This window comes from Hyla sarda, chromosome 6 (genome assembly GCF_029499605.1).
Source record: "Hyla sarda isolate aHylSar1 chromosome 6, aHylSar1.hap1, whole genome shotgun sequence".
Taxonomy (NCBI): domain Eukaryota; kingdom Metazoa; phylum Chordata; class Amphibia; order Anura; family Hylidae; genus Hyla; species Hyla sarda.
In genome coordinates this window covers 301,837,298-301,864,386 of record NC_079194.1, presented here as the reverse complement: position 1 = coordinate 301,864,386, position 27,089 = coordinate 301,837,298, and the positions used below count along the sequence as shown (strand labels likewise).

The 27,089-nt window shown below is 43.5% G+C and overlaps 1 protein-coding gene across 3 annotated transcripts in view; it reads right to left on the bottom strand.

Moving 5' to 3' along the window:
* Nucleotides 1–27,089, bottom strand: part of NELL1 (neural EGFL like 1) — a gene marked incomplete in the record, with an annotated part of 690,696 nt that overhangs the window by 212,397 nt on the left and 451,210 nt on the right. For all 3 annotated transcript variants that reach the window (XM_056527924.1, XM_056527922.1, XM_056527925.1), the window contains 1 exon segment: nucleotides 12,193–12,315. In XM_056527924.1, coding sequence (XP_056383899.1) covers nucleotides 12,193–12,315 — 123 coding nt within the window.

Sequence of the window (27,089 nt, the reverse complement as noted above, 5' to 3'; positions counted from 1 at the left end):
CAGAACAGAGCCCTAAATTATCAGACCACAGAACAGATCCCTAAATTATCAGACCCCAGAACAGAGCCCTAAATTATCAGACCCCAGAACAGATCCCTAAATTATCAGACCCCAGAACAGATCCCTAAATTATCAGACCCCAGAACAGATCCCTAAATTATCAGACCCCAGAACAGATCCCTAAATTATCAGACCCCAGAACAGATCCCTAAATTATCAGACCCCAGAACAGAGCCCTAAATTATCAGACCACAGAACAGATCCCTAAATTATCAGACCCCAGAACAGAGCCCTAAATTATCAGACCCCAGAACAGATCCCTAAATTATCAGACCCCAGAACAGATCCCTAAATTATCAGACCCCAGAACCGATCCCTAAATTATCAGACCCCAGAACAGATCCCTAAATTATCAGTCCCCAGAACACTGCCCTAAATTATCAGACCCCAGAACAGATCCCTAAATTATCAGACCCCAGAACAGATCCCTAAATTATCAGACCCCAGAACAGATCCCTAAATTATCAGACCCCAGAACAGATCCCTAAATTATCAGACCCCAGAACAGAGCCCTAAATTATCAGACCCCAGAACAGAGCCCTAAATTATCAGACCCCAGAACAGATCCCTAAATGATCAGACCCCAGAACAGAGCCCTAAATTATCAGATTCCAGAACAGATGCCTAAATTATCAGACCCCAGAACAGATCCCTAAATTATCAGACCCCAGAACAGATCCCTAAATTATCAGATTCCAGAACAGATCCCTAAATTATCAGACCCCAGAACAGATCCCTAAATTATCAGACCCCAGAACAGATCCCTAAATGATCAGACCCCAGAACAGATCCCTAAATTATCAGACCCCAGAACAGAGCCCTAAATGATCAGACCCCAGAACAGATCCCTAAATTATCAGACCCCAGAACAGATCCCTAAATTATCAGATTCCAGAACAGATCCCTAAATTATCAGACCCCAGAACAGATCCCTAAATTATCAGACCCCAGAACAGATCCCTAAATTATCAGACCCCAGAACAGATCCCTAAATGATCAGACCCCAGAACAGATCCCTAAATGATCAGACCCCAGAACAGATCCCTAAATTATCAGACCCCAGAACAGAGCCCTAAATTATCAGACCCCAGAACAGATCCCTAAATTATCAGACCCCAGAACAGATCCCTAAATTATCAGACCCCAGAACAGATCCCTAAATGTGAAAGTCCAGATCAGAGCCATAAATTATCATACCCCACACCAAACCCCTACATTTTAGACCCCAGACCAACCCCTAAATTATCAGACCCCAGATCAGATTCCTAAATGATTAGACCCTCAGGTCTGAGAATTTTGGAGTCTGTTCTGAGGTCTGATAATTTAGGGATCTGGTTTGGGGGTTGAAACATTTACTGAAGCTGATTAGAGCTGTGGGGTCTAAAGTTGTATGTCTGGGGTCTGATAATTTGTCTGGTTGGAGGTCTGATACTTTATGGATCTTGTCTGGGGTATAATAATAATTTAGGGTTCAGATCTATCTATCTCATATCTATCTATCTATCTCCTATCTATCTCCTATCTATATCTCATATCTATCTATATATCTATCTCCTATCTATCTATCTCATATCTATCTATCTATCTCATATCTATCTCTCTCATATCTATCTCATATCTATCTATCTCATATCTATCTATCTATCTCCTATCTATCTCCTATCTATCAATCTATCTATCTATCTCATATCTATCTATCTATCTCATATCTATCTCCTATCTATTTATCTATCTATCTCTCTCTATCTCATATCTATCTTATAACTATCTATCTCATCTCACATTTAACTATCTATCTATCTATATATCTCATATCTATCTAGCTCATATCTATCTTATAACTATCTATCTCATATCTATCTATCTATCTATCACATATCTATCTATATGATATCTATCTATCTCATATCTATCTATCTATCTATCTCATATCTATCTATCTATCTCATATCTATCTATCTATATCATATCTATCTCATATCTATCTATATCATATCTATCTATCTCACATCTATCTATCTCACATCTATCTATCTATCTCTCTCATATCTATCTATCTATCTCTCTCATATCTATCTATCTATCTATCTATCTATCTCATTTCTATCTATCTATCTCATATCTATCTATCTATCTCATATCTATCTATCTATCTCATATCTATCTATCTATCTCATATCTATCTATCTATCTCATATCTATCTATCTATCTCATATCTATCTATCTATCTATCTATCTCATATCTATCTATCTATCTCATATCTATCTATCTATCAATCTCATATCTATCTCGTATCTATCTCATATCTATCTCATATCTATCTATCTCATATCTATCTATCTCATATCTATCTCATATCTATCTATCTCATATCTATCTATCTCATATCTATCTCATATCTATCTATCTCATATCTATCTATCTATCTATCTATCTATCTCATATCTATCTATCTCATATCTATCTATCTATCTATCTCATATCTATCTATCTATCTCATATCTATCTATCTATCTCATATCTATCTCTCATATCTATCTATCTATCTATCTCATATCTATCTCATATCTATCTATCTATCTATCTATCTATCTCATATCTATCTATCTATCTCATATCTATCTCATATCTATCTATCTCATATCTATCTATCTATCTCATATCTATCTATCTATCTATCTATCTCATATCTATCTATCTCATATCTATCTATCTATCTCATATCTATCTCATATCTATCTATCTCATATCTATCTATCTATCTATCTCATATCTATCTATCTATCTCATATCTATCTATCTCATATCTATCTATCTAGACAGGTATCAGACCTTTATTCCACCATTCTGCACCCTCCATAATAAATATTTCTCTTCTTCTCCCCCCCCGTCGGATCTTTTCCTTTATTCTTCATGTCATTTACATCTCTCAGAACAAAGTTGCTGCTCTCTCTTAGAAGCTTCTGTGGGAAAGTCTTGGAGGAGACTCCTCTGGAGCGTAAAGGTCAGAGACCGCGCAGAAGACCAGGAGAAGGAGATTAGGAAGGATTCTTAATAATAGACCTCAGAGAAGCGGCTGGAAATAGAAGAAAAATGGACAGAAAAATCTATATTCTGCTTTATTGTATAAAAGGGAAGAAAATTCTGGGGTTTAAAGTAATAAGATTTAGAGAATGAAGTCAGGGAAGTGTAATGTCCAACTATGTGGTCACATGACCTCTCTGATGCTTTAACCCCTTAATGCAGTGTTTCCAACCAGGGTGCATCCAGCTGTTGCAAAACTTCAACTCCCAGCGTGCCCGGACAGCCAACGGCTGTCCGGGCATGCTGGGAGTTGTAGTTTTGCAACAGCTGGAGGCACCCTATGTGTACAAAGGCCTCTCAACTCTCTATTGATTCTGAATGTCAGAGGAGAAAAGGGTCGGACAAGTGTCTCCTTGCAGAATATATGTACGAGTGTATGCTGTCCGGGCATGCTGGGAGTTGTAGTTTTGCAAAAGCTGGAAGCACCCTATGTGTATGATGGCCTCTCGACTCTCTGTTTATTCTGGATGTCAGAGGAGAGAAGGGTCGGACAAGTGTCCCCCTGCAGAATACATGTACTAGTGTATACAGTGCATGCTGGGAGTTGTAGTTTTGCAACAGCTGGAGACACTCTGTTTGGGAAACACTGATCTATGTGTACAACAGCCTCTCGAGTATATGCAAAAAAAGGAAACAGAAAAGAGAGCGCACTAATGTGCCATGATTCTGTATGTATAGGAGATACACAGGTGAACAAAGACTGGTGCGTTCACCTGGGGGTGTTGTGTTACAGACACAACACCGTTGAAGGCTTATTTCCCAGATCCCTGGGAGGTAGTGGTGGAAGAGCTGCTGGGCACCCGTTCGTCTCGGGAACTGGTCCTGGACGTCTGGTATAAGGAAAAGGACAGTGGAATCCTGGTTCCACAAAGAAGCGGTGCTTGGTAGCGCTCGTTTCCAGCGAGAGACGAAAGATTGTAATCCACGAACTCGGGTATGGCATAAAGAAAAGAGTCTTTATTCGCACATGCAATAACAAAAGGGATAACGCGTTTCGAGGGGCGGAGACCCCCTCTTCGTCAGATCCAATCATATGTTGGGATAGGTTCCCGTCCCATTTATACAGAAAAAAGCCCGCGAAAAAATACACACTGGCAAATCAAATTGCGCTGCACAATATACATCCTATTTAAATGTACATATCAATAATCAATAATATATATAAACATTAAAAAGATTAAAAGAATTCCCGCTGGAAAAAGAGGAAGGGGAAAGATCAGAGGAAACTATAATGATAGTATGCTCACTCATAGATCCTAGGTTGAGGGTTCGGGTGGCTCCTTGTTTGGGCCGCCAATAGTTGTAATAAAGCTCAGTGGTCCAGTGCCGTGGTTCCTGGCGAGATGAAAAAACGCACAGCAGAGGAGGAACTGGCCACACAGGAAATGGGAGACCCGTTCTCCCGGCCGAGAATTGCTCCGGGTAGATGTCGGATCACCGTGTCGGCGGAGCTCCATGAGACACACCGCACCTGACATTCTCTAGGTTAGAAGGCACGGAGGATGGGAGGAATCGCAGGCTCGAAAGCAGTGGCTCAGCTGCACGGAGTAGTAAGTGGGGTTTACTGTGTCTTACTATCGCATCCATTGCGAAATGCAGTGCACATCCTTGTAAGGTGTTTTTGAGTAGTATAGTCATACTGGTAAATGTCTTTTGGATATTAGTCGTCTACTCGCTCTTCTTGGGCCCTGAGGTATTCATTATTTGTGATGATTCACACACCTGGATGTTAGGTTTTACTGGACATAGTCCAATTGATTCAATGTATAAGTTCTACTGCCTCATTAAGACCATACGGTTGAAGTGATTCAGGGCCCAAGAAGAGCGAGTAGACGACTAATATCCAAAAGACATTTACCAGTATGACTATACTACTCAAAAACACCTTTCAAGGATGTGCACTGCATTTCGCAATGGATGCGATAGTAAGACACAGTAAACCCCACTTACTACTCCGTGCAGCTGAGCCACTGCTTTCGAGCCTGCGATTCCTCCCATCCTCCTTGCCTTCTAACCTAGAGAATGTCAGGTGCGGTGTGTCTCATGAAGCTCCGCCGACACGGTGATCCGACATCTACCCGGAGCAATTCTCGGCCGGGAGAACGGGTCTCCCATTTCCTGTGTGGCCAGTTCCTCCTCTGCTGTGCGTTTTTTCATCTCGCCAGGAATCACAGCACTGGACCACTGAGCTTTATTACAACTATTGGCGGCCCAAACAAGGGAGCCACCCGAACCCTCAACCTAGGATCTATGAGTGAGCATACTATCATTATAGTTTCCTCTGATCTTTCCCCTTCCTCTTTTTCCAGCGGGAATTCTTTTAATCTTTTTAATGTTTATATATATTATTGATTATTGATATGTACATTTAAATAGGATGTATATTGTGCAGCGCAATTTGATTTGCCAGTGTGTATTTTTTCGCGGGCATTTTTCTGTATAAATGGGACGGGAACCTATCCCAACATATGATTGGATCAGACGAAGCGCCCCTCGAAACGCGTTATCCCTTTTGTTATTGCATGTGCGAATAAAGACTCCTTTCTTTATGCCATACCCGAGTTCATGGATTACAATCTTTCGTCTCTCGCTGGAAACAAGCGCTACCAAGCACCGCTTCTTTGTGGAACCAGGATTCCACTGTCCTTTTCCTTACAATAGCCTCTCGACTCTCTGATGACTCCGGATGTCAGAGGAGAAAAGGGTCAGGCAAGTGTCCCCCTGCAGAATACATGTACTAGTGTATACGGGGATGGGGAGTGCATGCTGGGAGTTGTGGTTTTGCAACAGCTGGAGGAACTTTAGTGTGTAAACACTGATCTATGTGTACGATGGCCTCTCGACTCTCTACTGACTCTGGATGTCAGAGGAGAAAAGGGTCGGGCAAGTGTTCCCCTGCACAAAACATGTACTAGTGTATGTACTAGTGCATGCTGGGAGTTGTAGTTCTGCAACAGCTGGAGGCACGTTGGTTGGGAAACAATGCCATTAGGAAGCAGTCAATTTCAATGTTTGCATTTTCATTCTTTTATTTCATTCTTTATCTTTTTTCACGATTTCCTAATTTTAAACAATTAAAACTTAAAATTTGCCTAATTAAAAAGTGTTTTTAAGCCATGACCTGTAGTTTTTATTGGTACAAATTTGAGAGATAGATCTGACTATTTGATCAATTTTTATTTTCGTGCAAGATCGATAATGTTATATTTGAATAAATTGTACAATTCTGCAATTCTTCCATACCATTTCTTTTTTTTTTTTACATTTAAAAAACTGAGAAAAGGGAGGTGATTTGAATTTTTATATGGTGGATTCCCTTAATTATTTATAAAATTCTTTATTCATTTATTTTGTATTAATTTATTCATTTTCATTATATATTATTTTTTTATTTATTAATTTATTTTTTATTAATTCATTTCCATATTATATATATATATTTTTTTTTTCTTTAAACCTTTTTTTTTAGTCCTCCTAGGGAACTTGTATGAGCAATCCTTGGATTGCTTATACAGATCAATGTAATAATATGACACTGATCCATGCTATCAGCGATCTACTGGTTCAGCCTGCCTATTGCAGACCGTACTTGTAGCTCAATCACAGCAGCCATGGGGGTCGGGTGGGAGGTCCTTGTACAGGCCTTGAGCCTATCCAACCACTGAACCACCATTGACGCAATGTCAGCGTCATTGTAAGAGTTAATAGCTGGCAATGGAGATCAATTTGTGCCGGCTATTAGCAGCGGAAGCAGATGGGAGCTGCCTGGGAAGGGGGCCGTGCTCAAGTCCCCAGCCTTCACCATACACCATTAACAGGGGATATGTCCGCCATATTTTGTTAAGGGGTTAAATTGACCATAGTGACCCCAACCGTCCATTGTTATTTCTGGGAGAATTTTCCTTGTAGCCATGCCATAGAGCAGTGTTTCCCAACCAGGGTGCCTCCAGCTGTTGCAAAACTACAACTCCCAGCATGCCCGGACAGCCTTTGGCTGTCCGGGCATGCTGGGAGTTGTAGATTTGCAACAGCTGGAGGCACCCTGGTTGGGAAACAATGCCTTACAGGAACCTAAGCATTACAAAAAATCCCCGTAAAACATCAAAAGTGGAGCCAAAGCTCGGCTCAGGATATCTCTCCCCCATGCTTGACACTGCAGGGATGGAGCAGATGTTCCTTAAGGGTACGTTCCCACACAGCGTATTTTGCTGCGTATTTGCTGCGTATTTGGTGCTGCGTATTTTCCTACCCATTGACTTCAACAGGGAAAATAAAATACGCAGCAGCAAATACGCAGCAAATACGCCGTGTGGGAACGTACCCTAAAGGGGTTATCCAGGAAAAAACTTTTTTTCTATTTATCAACTGGCTCCAAAAAGTTAAACAGATTTGTAAATGACTTCTATTAATTTTTTTTAATCCTTTCAGTACTTATGAGCTTCTGAAGTTAAGGTTGTTCTTTTCTGCTCTCTGATGACACATGTCTCGGGAACTGCACAGAGTAGAAGGTTTGCTATGGGGATTTGCTTCTAAACTGGGCGGTTCCCGAGACAGGTGTCATCAGAAAAGAACAACCTTAACTTCAGAAGCTCATAAGTACTGAAAGGATTAAGATTTTTTAATAGAAGTAATTTACGAATCTGTTTAACTTTCTGGAGCCAGTTGATATATATGAAAAAAGTTTTTTCCTGGAATACCCCTTTAATGGGGTACTCCGCCCCTAGACATGTTACCCCCTATCCTACCCCCCCTATAACAGGTCTGATTGTGGGGTCCCGCCACTGGGGACCCCCTGTGATCTCCGCCACGGCACTTCGCTCCGTGCCGGATGACTGGCAACCACAGCTGCCCCGCCCCTTTCATTCATGTCTATGGGAGGAGGAGCTAATACACAGCCATCACTCCTCCCATAGACATGAATGGAGAGGGCGTGGCATGGCAGGGAGAGGTCCCAGCATCCGGACCCCCAGCCATCAGACATAGTATACCCTATCCTTTGAATAGGGGATAACATGTCTAGGGGCGGAGTACCCCTTTAAGAGAAAAGGCGGCTGGGAAACGTATCACCATGAGTCCTGATTGGCTTAGGCGGCATAATCCGCTCAGAAAAGCATTGTCCTCTATGGAGACGGCACATTTTTAAGCGGTCCGAGTGACGAGTGATGAATTGGCGCTTGCAGCGGACCCAATGTCCGTACGGAAAATTCTGCAAAAATTCTGCGGCGTGAACATAGCCTAAAAGGGAGTGTTTCCCTTTAAGACTCTGCTCAGATGTGACTTTATTCATTTGATTTCGATGCGCGGCGTCTCCCTAATCCACTTTGCCGCCACCGCCGCTTCGCTCCCTCTATAAACAGAATTTTTATTTTTAATTCAATGAAAATCCTGATATATTTTCTTGAAAGTCAAAGTAATTTACTTGTAACAAGCCCTTTCATTTCCCCTCCTCCGGTTTTATCGCCAGAACGTTGTCGCCACAGAAGTTATTACCGCTGGACACGGCTCTGCCAAATGTAGATACAATGATATGAATAGCTGGGTGTCGTCCAGGATTGTGGCGTTAATATGGTTCAGTTCGGACCATTACTCATCGCAACGAAATGAAGTTCCCCTTCTGCCTATTGTCTGGGGATTTTCGGCTATATTGGCAGATGATGGAGGACGAAGCCTCCTGCGGTAAACAGCAGCAGTCAACCCAGCTGCCGAAACATGTCTGGACTTATGGCACCCGAACACCTATACGGGCATACTAACAGCGCCTTGTTAGTAGTGCCATACTTACAAAGCTATACAGAACCGTTACTGCCGTATACTGCGTAAACGGCAGCCTATTCAATGCTTAAATGGAAACCGCCATATTGTATAAGCAGCCCAATCTACCAGCATCATGTTATAGAGCAGGATGAGCTGAGTGGATTGATATATATATAGTTTTCTATATGGAGATTAAGTTGAACTTGCAATTTACTAACCGGAACCTCTGCTCATTCTCGGCTTAGGAGTCCAGTGGGCGGTAGGACCGCCCACTGGACTCCTAAGCCGGGAATGAGCAGACGTTTACATGAAAAAAATAACAAGTTCTACTGAAACTTTATACACAAAACTATATATCGATCCGCTCAGCTCCTCCTCTATAACGGAACAAAATGAATTTTCCGTTCTGCCTATTGTCCGCGGATCTTCGACTATATTAGCAGACAATGGAAGACGAGGCCCCTTGATCTCCCTGTATGATTATTTCACATATTAGGACCTGCGGTAAACAGAAGCAGTCACCTCAGGTGCTGAAACATGTCTGGACTCATGGCATCGAACACCTATATGGATGTAATTACAGCGCCTAGTTAATAGTGCCATACTTACAAAGCTGTGCAGTACTGTTGCTGCCGTATACTGCTAAAACAACAGCCTGTACAATGCTTAAATGGAAACCGCCATATTGTACAAGCAGCCCAATCTACCAGCATCACGTTATAGAGCAGGAGGAGCTGAGCGGATTGATATATAGTTTTGTATATGGAGGTTCAGTAGAACTTGCAATTTATTGATTGGAACCTCTGCTCATTCTGGGCTTAGGACTCCAGTGGGCGGTAGGACCGCCCACTGGACTCCTAAGTCGAGAATGATCAGGGGTTTATATGAAAAAAATGACAAGTTCTACAGAAACTTTATACACAAAACTATATATCGATCAACTCAACTTCTTCTGCTCCATAACAAGGTGCCTGCAGTTTAGACTGCACAACTAATACCACAGAAATAGTAATCACCAAATAATACCAACACAACGTGATCACAAGCAATGGGTACCAGGACATCAGTGCTTAGCTTATTTTGGGGAATGCCCAACCTATCAGACATGGATTCGGTCATGATCACAAAGTTATACAGTAATGCCGTCATCGTATGCTGCTAAAAATAACAAACCGTAAATAATAGTGCCAAACAGTGCATTAAAAAGAAAGCTATACAGTACTGCCGTCATTACATATTGCTAAAAGTAACAGGCTGTAAATAGTAGTGCCAAACAGTGACTTGATAATAAAGCTATGCAGTAGTGCTGCCACTGTATACTCCTTAGAATATCAGGTTGTAAATAATAGTGCTAAACAGTGCAATGATAGCAAAGCTATACAGTACTGCAATCATTGTATATAGCTAGATATAACAGGCTGTAAATAATAGTGACAAACAGTGTCATGATAACAAAGCTATACAGTACTGCCGTCATTATATACTGCTAAAAATAACAGGCTGCAAATAATAGTGCCAAACAGTGTCATGATAACAAAGCTATACAGTACTGCCGTCATTGTATACTGCAAAATATAACAGGTTTAAATAATAGTTCCAAACAGTGACATGGTAACAAAACTATACAGTACTGCCGTCACTGTATACTGGTAAATATAACAGGTTGTAAATAATAGTGCCAAACAGCGTCATGATAACAAAGCTATACAGCACTGCCGTCATTATATACTGCTAAAAATAACAGGCTGCAAATAATAGTGCCAAACAGTGACATGATAACAAAGTTATACAGTACTGCTGCCATTGCATACAGCTAAATATAACAGGTTGTAAATAATAGTGCCAAACAGTGTCATGATAACGAAGCTATACAGTACTGCCGTCATTGTATACTGGTAAATATAACAGGCTGTAAATAATAGCGCCAAACAGTGTCATGATAACAAAACTGTTCAGCACTGCCATTATTGTATACTTCTGAAAATTACAGACTGAAAATAATAGTGCCAAACAGTGCAATGGTAGCAAAGTTGTACAGTCCTGCCATATACTGCTGAGAATAACAAGCTGTTATCTACAGACCCATATGAGTGCTTGTACTTTGACACCTTTTATTTTACTGTTTTAGTCAGTCTAGTCTTCATCTCTTGGTCAGAGTGGACAGAGGCTACAAAGAGTATCGCACCCTCGGGAGGACTCCCCCTGTCCTGCACAGGCAGCTTATTGATTGGAATGGTGTAAAAATGTATTTCCCCAGAGGTGGTGCTGTACAGAATCACCACTGACTTCAATGACTCCAACAAAATGTCTGGAGAAACACCACTGACCTCAATGGGTCCAGTACAACAACTGGAGAAACATCACTAACTTAAATGGCTCCAACAGAACTTCTTGGAATCACCACTGACCTCAATGGCCCAAAAAGATCTTATGCAGGAACACCACTAACTTCAATAGCTTCAACAGAACTTCTGCAGGAACACCACTGACCTCAATGGCTCCAACAGAACTTCTTGGAAACACCACTGACCTCAATGGCTCCAAGAGAACTTCTGCAGGAACACCACTGACCTCAATGGCTCCAACGGAACTTCTGAAGGAACATCACTGACCTCAATGGCTCCAACAGAACTTCTGCAGGAACACCACTAACTTCAGTAGCTTTAACAGAACTTCTTGGAAACAGCACTGACCTCAATGGCTCCATCAGAACTTCTGCAGGAACATCCCTGACCTCAATGGCCCAAAAAGATCTTATGCAGAAACACCACTAACTTCAATAGCTTCAACAGAACTTTAGGAGAAACCACTGACTTCAATGGGTCCTACAGAACTTCTGGAGAAATACCACTGACTTCAATGAGTCCAATACAACTACTGGAAAAAACATCCCTAACTTTAATGGCTCCAACAGAACTTCTTGGAAACACCACTGACCTCAATGGTTTTAACAGAACTTCTGCAGGAACACCCCAGACTTTAATGCCTCCAACAAAACTTTAGGAGAAACACCACAGACCTTAATGGCTCCAACAGAACCTTTGAAGAAACCCGACTGACTTCAATGACAACTGCAACTACTATCATCCAAAGAGCCCAGTAATGGAAACATCCAATGAAAGGCACCGAAGGGAACATGAGATCACTAATCTCCACACCGTAGTCCTCCAGATGTTGCAGCCTCAGACTGTCCATGCATGCTGGGAATTGTAGTGCCACAGTTTGGAGACCACTGCTCTAAGTGCATTATAAGCCAAGTAAAAACTGGATTGCAAAAAAAACAGAGACTTACCTCTACAGATGGTGCCGTTCCCCACATATCCAGGTTTGCAGGTACAACTGTGACCCTCAACGGAGTTCGTGCAGATGGAATTCTCATCGCAACCGCTCCGCCCATCACCGCACTCATCGTGTTCTACAGGGGAAGAGGAGGAAGATATATCAGTGAACACACAACGCATCAGCATGTCCAACAGTCAAAGAACACACTTATAGTAGTTATATTCCTGTATATAGGAGCAGTATTACAGTAGTTATATTCTTGTATATAGGAGCAGTATTATAGTAGTTATATTCTTGTATATAGGAGGCAGTATTATAGTAGTTATATTCCTGTATATAGGAGCAGTATTATAGTAGTTATATTCTTGTATATAGGAGGCAGTATTATTGTAGTTATATTCTTGTGTATAGGGGCAGTATTATAGTAGTTATATTCTTGTATATAGGAGCAGTATTATAGTAGTTATATTCTTGTATATAGGAGCAGTATTATAGTAGTTATATTCTTGTATATAGGAGCAGTATTATAGTAGTTATATTCTTGTATATAGGAGCAGTATTATAGTAGTTATATTCTTGTATATAGGAGCAGTATTATAGTAGTTATATTCTTGTATATAGGAGCAGTATTATAGTAGTTATATTCTTGTATATAGGAGCAGTATTATAGTAGTTATATTCTTGTATATAGGAGCAGTATTATAGTAGTTATATTCTTGTATATAGGAGCAGTATTATAGTAGTTATATTCTTGTATATAGGAGCAGTATTATAGTAGCTATATTCTTGCATATAGGAGGCAGTATTATAGTAGTTATATTCCTGTATATAGGAGCAGTATTATAGAAGTTATATTCTTGTATAAAGGAGCAGTATTATAGTAGTCATATTCTTGTATATAGGAGCAGTATTATAGTAGTTATATTCTTGTATATAGGAGCAGTATTATAGTAGTTATATTCTTGTATATAGGAGCAGTATTATAGTAGTTATATTCTTGTATATAGGAGCAGTATTATAGTAGTTATATTCTTGTATATAGGAGCAGTATTATAGTAGTTATATTCTTGTATATAGGAGCAGTATTATAGTAGTTATATTCTTGTATATAGGAGCAGTATTATAGTAGTTATATTCTTGTATATAGGAGCAGTATTATAGTAGTTATATTCTTGTATATAGGAGCAGTATTATAGTAGCTATATTCTTGCATATAGGAGGCAGTATTATAGTAGTTATATTCCTGTATATAGGAGCAGTATTATAGAAGTTATAATCTTGTATAAAGGAGCAGTATTATAGTAGTCATATTCTTGTATATAGGAGCAGTATTATAGTAGTTATATTCTTGTATATAGGTGCAGTATTATAGTAGTTATATTCTTGTATATAGGAGCAATATTATAATAGTTATATTCTAGTATATAGGAGGCAGTATTATAGTAGTTATATTCTTGTATATAGGAGCAGTATTATAGTAGTTATATTCTTGTATATAGGAGCAGTATTCTAGTAGTTATATTCTTGTATATAGGAGCAGTATTATAGTAGTTATATTCTTGTATATAGGAGCAGTATTATAGTAGTTATATTCTTGTATATAGGATCAGTATTATAGTAGTTATAATCTTGTATATAGGATCAGTATTATGGTAGTTATATTCTTGTATATATAGGGATGTATTCTGGATATGTTACCATTAATGCACCAAGTAGTATATTGGTAGATTATGACTTTTCACATAAATGGAATAAACTCCAGAATCGTGGAGTTCCATAGACAATGTCCATAAAAGCCATTCTGTTAATGATACAGTATAATTATACCGATAACATAATGCCGCAGAAGGCTCAGGGAACTATATGCACTTAACAGCGCGCCGGCCCCTCTTCACTTTACTGCTCGTGAACATTTTATGACGCAGTTTTGCTACTAATGGTTTTTCTTACTCCAGAACAGTTATTCTGCATTAAACTAAAATGGTCTAATTTATTTCCACCGAATAATATCTATTTACCGAAAATTGGCAAAATAACAAAATAAAAAAAAGGACCCACAAGACACTTTAATGAGGCGGCGGTCGGCATTCTCCACATCGGACATTTATTACCGCATCGCAAATGAGTTAAAAAAAATGGACATTTGGGTAAACATGAATTTATTTCCGTTCCGCGTATGACCGGAGCTTAAATCTGCAAAGTTGGCAAAGCAGCGGATAGGTTATGATGCAGGACGACAATCTGATATACCGCCTAATAAAAACACAACTCTCCAACTGTTCGGCCCCGCGCTGCCTCTGTTTATGAAGGCATAAAATGCAGAGTTGGTTTAGTAAGAGATAAAAAAAAGCCTCTTGATACAGTATTGATCCAAGTAGAAAAAAATGGGAAAAACCTAATTAGAACTTTTTTGATACGTTTTTTTTTTCTAACCGCACGTCAATAATTGCAGCGCCACTTGTCCACAATTTTTTATGCTTTGAAAGTAATACAATGACAGGTCATTTAAAAAAAAAAAATACAAAATAAAAATAAAAAAAATAAAAATATATATATATATAATTATTATTATTATTAATCATTATTATTAATCATAATAATAATAAATAAGATGAAATAAATAAGTTACAAAAACAAAATAACTTAGTAAAATATTGCTTCAGGTTCTAATACTTAAAGGGGTACTCCACTGGCCAGCGTTTCGAACATTTAGTTCCAAACGCTGTGTGCGTGCTGCGGGGGTCAGCCACGCCCCCTCAATGCAAGTCTATGGGAGGGGGCGTGGCGACTGCCACGCCCCCTCCCATAGACTTGCATTGAGAGGACGTGGCCGACCCCTGCAGCGCGCACAAAGCGTTTGGAACTTAATGTTCCAAACGATGGCCAGTGGAGTACCCCTTTAAAGGGACATTTTATCCTCTATACAAAGGATACGGGATAAGAGGTCTGATCCCGGGGTCCAATGGACTCCCGTGATCTCCATGAAGCACCTGGCATTTTGTGCCGGGGGCTGCTCCAGTCACGGAACTGCTGGATTTCCGGGACTGGAGATGTGACAGCATGCCACTCCCCCTCCCATTCATGTGTATGGGAGGGGCATGACGCCCATGTCTATGGGCGGAATATCCCTCTAATACAACCCTGCACTAGATGCTCTAAAAATGCGCAAGAATTGTCGCGGCAGCTCAGACGGTTTGATCAATTTAGCTCCGCCCCTAGAAACCTTTGTTTTTTTATTTGACTATGCTACAGGGGCTGTAAAGTTAGTGTAGTACATAATATAGTGTCTGTACCTGTGTGTGACGGTTTTCTCACAATTCTTCTGTGATTTTAACTCCAATATTTATTTTTATCAGCATACAAAATGACTGTTGTCTCAGATTTTTCCCAGGTTGCAATGTGGCCGAGACCTGACATCACTAGTCAGCTGATGACAGGGAGCCTGTCTGCTTCAATGGGTGGAGCGATCGCTTGGTGGGAGAGAGATCAATCTGCAACTAATGCAACAGCTGTAGGCACCCTGATTGAAAACCACAGGTCTTTTGAATGGATGCAGCTCATTTATGTTTCAATGGGTGGGGTGGCTGATGTGTGGGAGGGAGGAAAATGGAATTATGGAATTTGTAGGCAAAGAAGGAGACTCAAACAGGAAATACCAGTTCACAAAAAGCTAGCCACAGTGTTATGGTAATCTCACAGCATAGCCATTTATCCCCAAGACAAGCGCAGATCCTTCCTAAGCATGTCCATTACTGTCTGCCAGGTACGTACTAAAATCACCTTAGGGTGGAGAACCCCTTTAAGTGGCGTTTTGAGAGTCAGATACGCAGCATGCTTAGGGTATGGTGTTCTTTTCTTTTTGGGGATTTTTTCTTTTTTTTTTTTTTTTTTAAGAAATTGTCTTGTTTTCTTTTTTCTCCCATAGACTTCTATAGGTGAAAAATAAACACAAGAAAAAATACTGTTTGCTTATATGTTTTATTGGGTGGTTTTCTGGAATTCCTTGAGTCACATGATGACAGTAACCACAGATCTTGTTTTGGTAAAACCACAGGAGAATATAAAAACGATTTAAATACACTATAATATATATATATATATATATATATATATATATATATATATATACACAAATGATAATAATAATTAAAACTGCATCATGAGGGGGCAAAGTGAGGGGCAGTTTTTTGTGGCATTTTTTTTTTCAGGCCAAGAAGCAATTATTTCCAAACAAAAGACTAAGGCCACTCAAATTATATTTCACTGTTCTAATACTGTTATCCTCCAATAGGTGGCAGTAAGGATTACTCTCCACTGCCTCCTATTGGAGGATAACGGTATTAGAGCAGTAAAAAAAAATAAAAAAATTATAATAACTTTGAGAGGCCTTAGGTTACGAACAACTTTTCTTTTCCCTTCTGCAGGAGTACTACTTTACTACTTTACATATTTGCGTGGCTTATAAGACTCCATACCCCAGTCTGGCATTCTCCTCTAATAAACACTTTACATTACTCCTTCTGTCCCATTGTTAATATAGTATTAGCTACAATAAAGTTAAAAAAAACTAAATCAATTATACAAAAAGGTAAAAAATAAAAAAATAATGACTTTTGTCTTTTCTATGTTCACACTTGGTTTGATGATCAGTGCTTAGGATTACATTAATTTAAATAATAGAGGATTTATTGTCTTTTCTTTGTTTTATCTATGATTGGTTGATGCTGCCAATATGCTGTTTTTTCCTTTGAAGTAAATGACTGTCAAAAGTGTTTTTTTTAAATCATATTTAAAGTTGTAAATGTTTTGTTTGCTCATTTATCACATATTAATTGGATCCTTATGGTTTTTGTAAAGCATATTAAAGGGGTACTCCGCTGCCCCAGCATTCGAAACACTTTGTTCTGAAGGTTGGGTGCGGGCGGTGGGGGTTGTGCCATCATGGCCACGCTCCTTGTGCTGTCACACCACGCCACCTCAATGCAAGTCTATGGGAGGGGGAGTGACGGGTGTGCACCGAGACCCCCGCGATCAGACAGCTTTGGATAGGGGATAAGATGTCTAGGCGGCAGAGTCCTCCTTTTAAGGGGTATTCTGGTGTCAGAAATTTGAATTTAAAACAGACTATCACCTCCGAGATATATAACTTACTAATACAATGTTATCATTAATTGTACTGGCTTCAGCATGTTTTGGGGGATACATAAATAGTAAGAAGTTGTGTAGTTCTCTTATGGTCAGTGTGGTGTTGTCTCCAACTCCATGGCTCCTCTCTCTCTCTCTTACAGGAAGTTGTGTACTCCTCTCATTGTCAGTGTAGTGTTGTCTCCAGCTCCAAAGCTCCTCTCTCCTTACAGGAACTTGTGTAGTCCCCTCCTTGTCAGTGTGGTGTTGTCTCCAGCTCCAAGGCTCCTCTCGAGACAACACATCATACTCTGCTGTCTCAGGAGGCGTGGTTGGATTTTGTCTCTTATTTCTGGCTCCGCCCCTAAATGACGTCATCACCTCTGACCAGCCCCTACAGCTTCATCACCATCTCCCTGTCACACACACACACATATATATATATATATGTATTATATTATTAATATCCATAAGACCTCGTTCACACGGTGGAATTTCCAAGCGGAATCTGAGCAGTTTTTAATGGTATTCTGCTGTACTGCAAAAAAGGGCAGAATTGCTGGAAACATCTGGTGCGGAAATTCAAATGCCACAGAAAGAATTGACACGTCTCCCTCCCATAGACATGAATGAAGGGGGTGTAGCGCGACGCCATGACCACTGCCGCAGGAACCCAGCGTTTGTTTAGAACAAGGGGTGCTGCAGGAGATTGCGGGGGCCCCAGCGGTGGGACCCCCGTGATCAGACATCTTATCCCCTATCCTTTGGATAGGGGATAAGATGTATAGCAGCGGAGTACCCCTTTAAAGAATAGGGCAATCTAATCCATATAGATTTGTCTTCTTACTAAACATTAAAGGGGTAATCCGCTGCTCAGAATTTCGAACAAACAGTTCCAAACCCTGAAGCCGGCGCCGGGAGCTCGTGACGTCATAGCCCCACCCCCTCAATGCAAGTCTATGGGAGGGCACGTCTATGGGCGGGGCTATGACGTCACGAGCTCCCAGCGCCGCCTCCAGGGTTCGGAACAGTTTGTTCTAAATGCTGAGCAGCGGAGTACCCCCTTTAAGCGATGTTCTCTGTCGGGGCCACAGATGTCACAGAGCGGAGAAAGTAGAACCAAGCAATCCCATGATGAGTGACGACAATACCTCGGCTGCCAAGGATCCAGCGACCGGCAATGATTCACCCCCCCCCCCCCCCCAACCCCTTAACATTTGAACATTCTGAACAAATTTTTTTCTACAAATATATAAAAAAAAAAAAAAAAGAACAGGGCGTAAATCTCCACCACGCCCCCTCCCCCCCATTTTTAGTACTACATTAGGATTAGGTCGATACATCATGAGAACCGGGAAAGGTTTAGAGGGTATGTACTATCCCCGGCCCTGCAGTCAGCAATACCTATGCGGACAGGTATTGCGTAATCTATGTATACGATGGCCTCTCCACTCTCTGTTGACTCTGGATGTCAATGTCAGAGGAGAGAAGGGTCGGACAAGTGCCCCCCTGTGGAACACATGTACTAGTGTATGTAGAGGATGGGGAGTGCGTGCTGGGAGTTGTAGTTTTGCAACAGCTGGAGGCACACTGGTTAGGAAACACATCTGTAGTTTGTTTTTTCATTAAGACTGTTCATAAAGTTCTAACATGTAAAAATCTGTGGTGGCCCAGTACAGGAGTTATACCCACGTACATTTTCTGTCCTGTCAGGCAGCCGCCTTACAGACAAAGGCTGGCCGGGCATGCTGAGAGTCGTTGTTTTGAAACAGCTGGAGGCACACTGGTTGGGAAACACTGGACCGCACGGACCCATCTAACCTAAAGGGGAGGAGGGGGGAGCAGTATTAACCCCAAAACCCGTATAACTCTTGCTCGTTGTGATATTGGTGGTAGGTGCGCTATGCCAACCGTCATTCCGTTAGATGGGCACCTCTGCCCTCATCCCCATATCCTCCATTTCTCAATCTCCACCGCCAGCTGTGGGAGTTGTAGTTTTGCAGCCGCTGGTGGTGAACTGTTTTGAAAAAAAACTGCAAAATTTAGGAGAAAGATGGAATGGACTTGACACATGACTGCAGCATCAGACTACACAGGGCTTTGTTTTGTAGTCTGTTACCATGGAGACACGTAGCTCTGCATAGGAGCTGTATACACACAACGGTAGAATACTTTTAGTCAACTTTTATTAGGGTTCATTACCATATTAACTTTTTCTGCATTACCCGGCCAGCACTTAACCAGTTTTCGGCGATATGTGGTCCGACTCCGCTTATCACTTTCTCCCATTTTTGCGAGAAGAAATAACTTCGAAAACCATTTTGGAACAACTTGACAGAAAACAAGGTCTCAAGGACCGACAAAATTTCGGCCCGTAATTCGAAATCTCTTTTCTTTTTTTTTTGCTAAAATGATTTTTTTCAATAGACCCAACACTGGAAAACAAAAAAGACTGTTTATTTTTCTTTCAAATTTTTTTTTCTGAACAATTCCAATTTGGCGCAAGCGTCTGTCTGAGACGTCTAATTATCTGTAATAACGGAGTGCGTGACGTTAAACGGATAAGTTGATAGAACAATAATGAAAGATTCTTTAAGCTTCATACGGGAGAAAATGGAAAAATCTGACAAGTGGCAGCCGTATGCACAATACCAGGAGGTGCTGATCCGTGGCAGGAAAATGAGTGTTTATAGGGAGAAAACATTCTTCAGCGGGGGAGGGGCCCTTGTTATGCCACCATTGGAATTAGCTGTCTATAATGATTTGTCAGGATCTACGGAGGTGACATCTGTATAGATAACTCTCATTAGTCTGTATCCGGATGGGTCGGGACTGCGCAGGATTGTACAGTGGGATGAATACCACCCGTAGCCAGCAGGTGGCGCAGCTGAGATGTCCCATGGAGACTACCCCAAGCATGAACCTATTAGAGCCCAGACTTCAGCTGTATGACATAGAGGCCCATTTATCTGATTGGCAGTGAATCGGTAGGTCAGCTGATCTACATGGCAGCTCCGTGTCCTCAGGTCAGACTGACCATTCAAATTTTGGTAGAATGATCAGTAGCGATCAGGTGTGAATGAAAATTCTGCCGCTATGAACATTAAAGGGGTTATCCAGGAAAAAAACTTTTTTTTATATATCAACTGGCTCCAGAAAGTTAAACAGATTTGTAAATTACTTCTATTAAAAAATCTTAATCCTTTCAGTACTTATGAGCTTCTGAAGCTGAGTTGTTCTTTTCTGTCTAAGTGCTCTCTGATGACACGTGTCTCGGGAACCGCACAGTTTAGAAGCAACCTCTTATACTCTGTGCAGTTCCCGAGACACATGTCATCAGAGAGCACTTAGACAGAAAAGAACAACCTTCACTTCAGAAGCTCATGAGTACTGAAAGAATTAAGATTTTTTTTAATAGAAGTAATTTACAAATCTGTTTAACTTTCTGGAGCCAGTTGATATATATATAAAAAAGTTTTTTTCCTGGATAACCCCTTTAAAGAAAGACTCCGAAAGCACCCTCTGTTAATGCCATGATTAAGGATCCCATCTGATCCGAAACGCGCTGGAGATTGCTCCTGTGTGTATTAATTGATCCGTAATAAAGAGCTCCTGATTTTACTCCACACTCTGCGCTGGACATTTCTTCTTTTTGTTGCACCCTCTGTTATTGTTCAGCACAGTTGCATCCATGTGGTTCTGTATTGTAACTGGGCCATGTGATTGCCAGTCTGACCCACAGAAAAGCAGTGTTAAAATAGATAGAGGTTATACCCTCCCCTCTAGCTCTATCTGTGTACTCCTGCTATCTCTATGGGATCAGGATATATAGGAGTTATACACTTCCCCTCCAGCTCTATCTGTATACTGCTGCTATCTCTATGGGATCAGGATATATAGGAGTTATACACATCCCCTCCAGGTCTATCTGTATACTGCTGCTATCTCTATGGGATCAGGATATATAATAGTTATACACCTCCCCTCCAGATCTATCTGCATATTGCTATCTCCATGGGTTTAGGATATATAGTGGTTATAAACCTCTCCTTCAGTTCTATCTGTATACTGCTGCTATCTCTATGGGATCAGGATATATAGTAGTTATACACCTCCCCCTCCAGCTCTATCTGTATACTGCTGCTATCTCTATGGGATCAGGATATATAGTAGTTATACACCTCCCCTCCAGCTCTATCTGTCTGCTGCCGCTATCTCTATGTGATCAGGATATATAGTAGTTATATACATCCCCTCCACCTCTATCTGTACACTGTTGCAGCTATCTCTATGGGATCATTATATATATTAGTTATACACCTCCCCTCCAGCTCTATCTGTATACTGCTGCTATCTCTATGGGATCAGGATATATAGTAGTTATACACCTCCCCTCCACCTCTATCTGTATACTGCTGCTGCTATCTCTATGGGATCAGGATATACAGTAGTTATACACCTCCCCTCCAGCTCTATCTGTATACTGTTGCAGCTATCTCTATGGGATCATTATATATATTAGTTATACACCTCCCCTCCAGCTCTATCTGTATACTGCTGTTGCTATCTTTACAGTATCGGTATATATAGTTGTTATACACCTCTCAGTGGTGATTGTTGATGCGCACAGTTCAGACGCCCCTAAGGTCAGATGAGGTGACAACCACCAGGACTTTGGATGTGACTGGAGAAGAAAGCACCAGGTCACTTCTGATGATTGAGAAGTAAGTAAAGCAAAACTAATAGAAAAGTAACTTAAGTTAAAAAAGAGGCAAGAAGAAAGGACTTTCCCTTAAAGGCAGCGATGACTTTCGATCGAGATTGATGAACGTCCCACCAAATGGTGACTTTGCTTTGTGTAACTGAGATGAATATCAAAGACCTTGAGAAGCCTTTCCGGATGACCGCTACCTTTTAATGTCACCGGAGAACCAGGCTGGAATGCATTAAGATTCTGCTATTATTCCCATTGATTTACAGTATAAAACGGCTCAACAGTGCAGCACAAATGCAGCATTGATCTAAGCGCCGCTTTGTGTAAAAGGAGGACGAACAAAACAGGAGTAAAAAGATCCAACAACAATATCCGCAAGTCCAGACGTCCTGGTGTTTGTATTTTATTGACAGATTTAGAGGGCGATTGTTCCCTGTGTAGTGAAGAAAATGGGGCCTTGCAGCCGAATTCGGTCGCAAGGCCCCATTTTCTTCACTACACCGGCTACAGTCACCTTGGATGAGATAAGGACTATTCTAAGAGATGTCGCCCATTTTCAAGGGGAATTCCATCAAAAGATTGTCTTCTGCTCCACCACACAGACATACATGATGATGATAATGGAGGAGGACAGAGGAGTCTGGAGGAGGGGGACAGAGGAGTCTGGAGGAGGGGGACAGAGGAGTCTGGAGGGAGGAGCAAAGAGGAGTCTGGAGCAGGAGGACAGAGGAGTCTAGAGGAGGAGGGCAGAGGAGTCTGGAGGGAGGAGCAAAGAGGAGTCTAGAGGGAGGAGACAAAGGAGTCTGGAGCAGGAGGACAGAGGAGTCTAGAGGGGGAGGGCAGAGGAGTCTGGAGGGAGGGGACAGAGGAGTTTAGAGGAGTGGACAGAGTAGTTTGGAGCAGAGGACAGTGGAGTCTGGAAGAGGGGGACAGAGGAGTCTGAACGAGGAGGAAAGAGGAGTCTAGAGGAAGGAGACAAAGGAGTCTGGAGGAGGAGGACAGAGGAGTCTGGAGGAGGAGGAAAGAGGAGTCTGGAGGAGGGGGACAGAGGAGTCTGGAGGGAGGAGGAAAGAGGAGTCTAGAGGGAGGAGGCAAAGGAGTCTGGAGCAAGAGGCCAGAGGAGTCTTGAGGAGGAGGGCAGAGGAGTCTGGAGGGAGGGGACAGAGGAGTCTGGAGGGAGGGGACAGAGGAGTTTAGAGGAGGGGACAGAGGAGTTTAGAGGAGGGGACAGAGGAGTTTAGAGGAGGGGACAGAGGAGTCTGGAAGAGGGGGACAGAGGAGTCTGGACGAGGAGGAAAGAGGAGTCTAGACAGAGAAGACAAAGGAGTCTGGGGGGCGGGGACAGAGGGGTCTGGAAGGAGAAGGAAAGAGGAGTCTATAGGAAGGAGACAAAGGAGTCTGGAGGAGGAGGACCGAGGAGTCTGGGAGGGAGGGGACAGATGAGTTTGGAAGAGGGGGACACAGTTGTCTGGATGAGGAGGAAAGAGGAGTCGAGAGGGAGGAGACAAAGGAGTCTGGAGGGAGGGACAGAGGAGTCTGGAGGGAGGGGACAGAGGAGTCTGGAGGGAGGGGACAGAGGAGGGTGGGGAGAAGGACAGAGGGGTCCGGAGGAAGGAACAGAGGAGATTGGAGGACAACAGAGGAGTCTGGAGGAGAACAACAGAGGAGTCTGGAGAAGGATGACAGAAGAGTCTAGAGGGAGGGGACAGAGGAGTCTGGAGAAGGACAGAGGAGTCTGGAGGGATGAATAGAGTGGTCTGAAGGAGGCGACAAAGAAGACTGGAGGAGGACAAAGGAATCTGGAGGAGAAGGACAGAGGGGTCTGGAGGGAGGGGACAGAGGGATCTGGAGGGAGGGGACAAAGGGGTCTGGAGGGAGGGGACAGAGGGGTCTGGAGGGAGGGGACGGAGGGGTCTGGAGGGAGGGGACAGAGGGGTCTGGAGGGAGGGGACAGAGGAGACTGGGAAAGGGACTGGAGGACAATAGAGGAGTCTGGAGAAAGATGACCAAAGAGTCTAGAGGGAGGGGACAGAGGAGTCTGGAGGGATGAACAGAGTGGTCTGAAGGAGGGGGCAGAGGAGTGTAGAGGAACCATTTTCTTCACTACATCGGCTACAGTCATCTTGGATGAGATAAGGACTATTCAAAGAGACGTCGCCCATTAAGAAGGGGAATTCCATTAAAAAATTGTCTTCTGCTCCATCAGACAGACATACAGGATGATGATAATGGAGGAAATCCATGGGATTAGCCTATAATCCATTACTAAATTAAAGATTTAAATTAAAGATTCTCCTCAAGGGAGAGCGCCGAAAATGTACTAACCCATTTTTTTGGGCACATGCACAGTAATTGTCGAAGGGAGGTAGAAATCAGGAGGAGGGATATGAATATTCATAAGGCTGGCCAGATGGAGGAGGTAGTGGGCCGGACGCCAGGGTGCACTTGGGGCTTGGGAACTCCCATGTAAACCAAGATGGTTCATTAGCATATATGGGAAAATGGGGATTATAAGACTGTTTATAAGTGTTACCCGCACTACAAGCCTATACCAACAGGTTAGTGTGGGTGATACTAATGACAGATTCCCTTTATAAATGTCCTATGGTTTTGATGCTGCATCATGTGTGTAACTCCTTCACATAACCGGCTGTTCTGCTACATCTCACATAGAGCTGCCAGCACGCTGCTCCCGAATCTAATCCAGCAAATGGACAATAAAAGAAAAGATTGTCCAGAAATAGTCTTAAATGTCCCTGATCCGTTGATACCGAAACAAATTTATTTCCGCACCTCTATTTTTAATTTGCACATGTCCCCTCCCCCTCCCCCGGGTTTTATAGAAGTTCTCAAACAACACAAAGAAAAACAATAAATGTTAGGTACAAAGCGTCTGGCGCAGGATATAAGCCGATTGATGCTATGGAAAGTTCATTAAACAGATGCTATGTTTTGAAATAATGAGGAAAACAAACAGGGTCTCTCATATTTGTCTGTGTATTTAGCCTCCATATAAAGCTTTATACCAGTATATAGGGGGCAGGGTAATAATACTGCATACTATAATGCTGCCTCCAAACTGTGGCCCACAGATGTTGCATAATTACAACTCCTAGCAATTTGATGCCCGGGCATGCTAGGAGTTGTAGTTTTGCAACATCTGGAGGGGCACAGTTTGGAGACCACTGCTTTATACAGTAGGTGTAGCATCAAGGTAAAGCAGGTGCATGTGCACTGTTAGAGTATATAGATGTCCTAGAGGAGCAAGAAGCTTATAGAGGGTTCTGGAGAGGAAGGAGGGGACAGAGGAGTCTGGAGGAGGGGACAGGGGGGTCTGGAGGGAGGGGACAGAGGGGTCTGGAGGGAGGGGACAGGGGGGTCTGGAGGGAGGGGACAGGGGGGTCTGGAGGGAGGGGACAGGGGGGTCTGGAGGGAGGGGACAGGGGGGTCTGGAGGGAGGGGACAGGGGGGTCTGGAGGGAGGGGACAGGGGGGTCTCGAGGAGGGGACAGATGGGTCACGAGGAGGAGACAGGGGGGTCTGGAGGAGGGGAAAGAGGGGTCTTGAGGAGGGAGGGGACAGAGGGGTCTTGAGGAGGGAGGGGACAGAGGGGTCTTGAGGAGGGAGGGGACAGAGGGGTCTTGAGGAGGGAGGGGACAGAGGGGTCTCGAGGAGGGAGGGGACAGAGGGGTCTCGAGGAGGGAGGGGACAGAGGGGTCTCGAGGAGGGAGGGGACAGAGGGGTCTCGAGGAGGGAGGGGACAGAGGGGTCTCGAGGAGGGAGGGGACAGAGGGGTCTCGAGGAGGGAGGGGACAGAGGGGTCTCGAGGAGGGAGGGGACAGGGGTCTCGAGGAGGGAGGGGACAGAGGGGTCTCGAGGAGGGAGGGGACAGAGGGGTCTCGAGGAGGGAGGGGAAAGAGGGGTCTGGAAGGAGGGGACAGAAGGGTCTGGAGGGAGGGGACAGAGCGGTCTGGAGGAGGAGGACCGAGGGGTCTGGAGGAGGAGGACCGAGGGGTCTGAAGGGAGGGGGCAGAGGGGTATGAAGGAGGGGACAGAGGGGTCTAGAGGAGGAAGACAGATGGGCCTGGAGGGGAAGGACAGAGGGGTCAGAGGGAGGGAAAAGGGGTGTAGAGGAGAAGGAGAACAGAGAAGTCTGGAAGAGGGGACAGATATGTCTGGAGAAAGGGACAGAGGGGTCTGGAGAGGAGAGAGGAGTTTGGAGGAAGGAGACAGTGGAGTCTGGAGAAGGAGGCCAGAAGAGTCTAGAGGGAGGGGACAGGAGTCTGTAGGAAGCAGACAGAGGAGACTAGAAGGGGCAGAGGAGTTTGGAGAAGGGAGCAGTGGAGTCTGGAAGAGGGGGACCTAAGAGCCTGGAGGGAGGAGACCGAGGAGTCTAGAGGGAGGAAACAAATAGAAGGGGACAGATGGGTCACGAGGAGGGGAAAGAGGGGTCTGGAGGGAGGGGACAGAGGGGTCTGGAGGGAGGGGACAGAGGGGTCTGGAGGGAGGGGACAGAGGGGTCCCGAGGAGGGAGGGGACAGAGGGGTCCCGAGGAGGGAGGGGACAGAGGGGTCTCGAGGAGGGAGGGAACAGAGGGGTCTCGAGGAGGGAGGGGAAAGAAGGGTCTGGAGAGAGGGGACAGAGGGGTCTGGAGGGAGGGGACAGAGGGGTCTGGAGGGAGGGGACAGAGGGGTCTGGAGGAGGAGGAGGACAGAGGGGTCTGGAGGAGGAGGGCAGAGGGGTCTGGAGGAGGAGGAGGGCAGAGGGGTCTGGAGGAGGAGGAGGGCAGAGGGGTCTGGAGGAAGGCAGAGGGGTCTGGAGGAGGAGGAGGGCAAAGGGGTCTTGAGGAGGAGGAGGGCAGAGGGGTCTGGAGGAGGGCAGAGGGGTCTGGAGGAGGGCAGAGGGGTCTGGAGGAGGGCAGAGGGGTCTGGAGGAGGGCAGAGGGGTCTGGAGGAGGAGGGCAGAGGGGTCTGGAGGAGGGCAGAGGGGTCTGGAGGAGGAGGGCAGAGGGGTCTGGAGGGAGGAGGGCAGAGGGGTCTGGAGGGAGGAGGGCAGAGGGGTCTGGAGGGA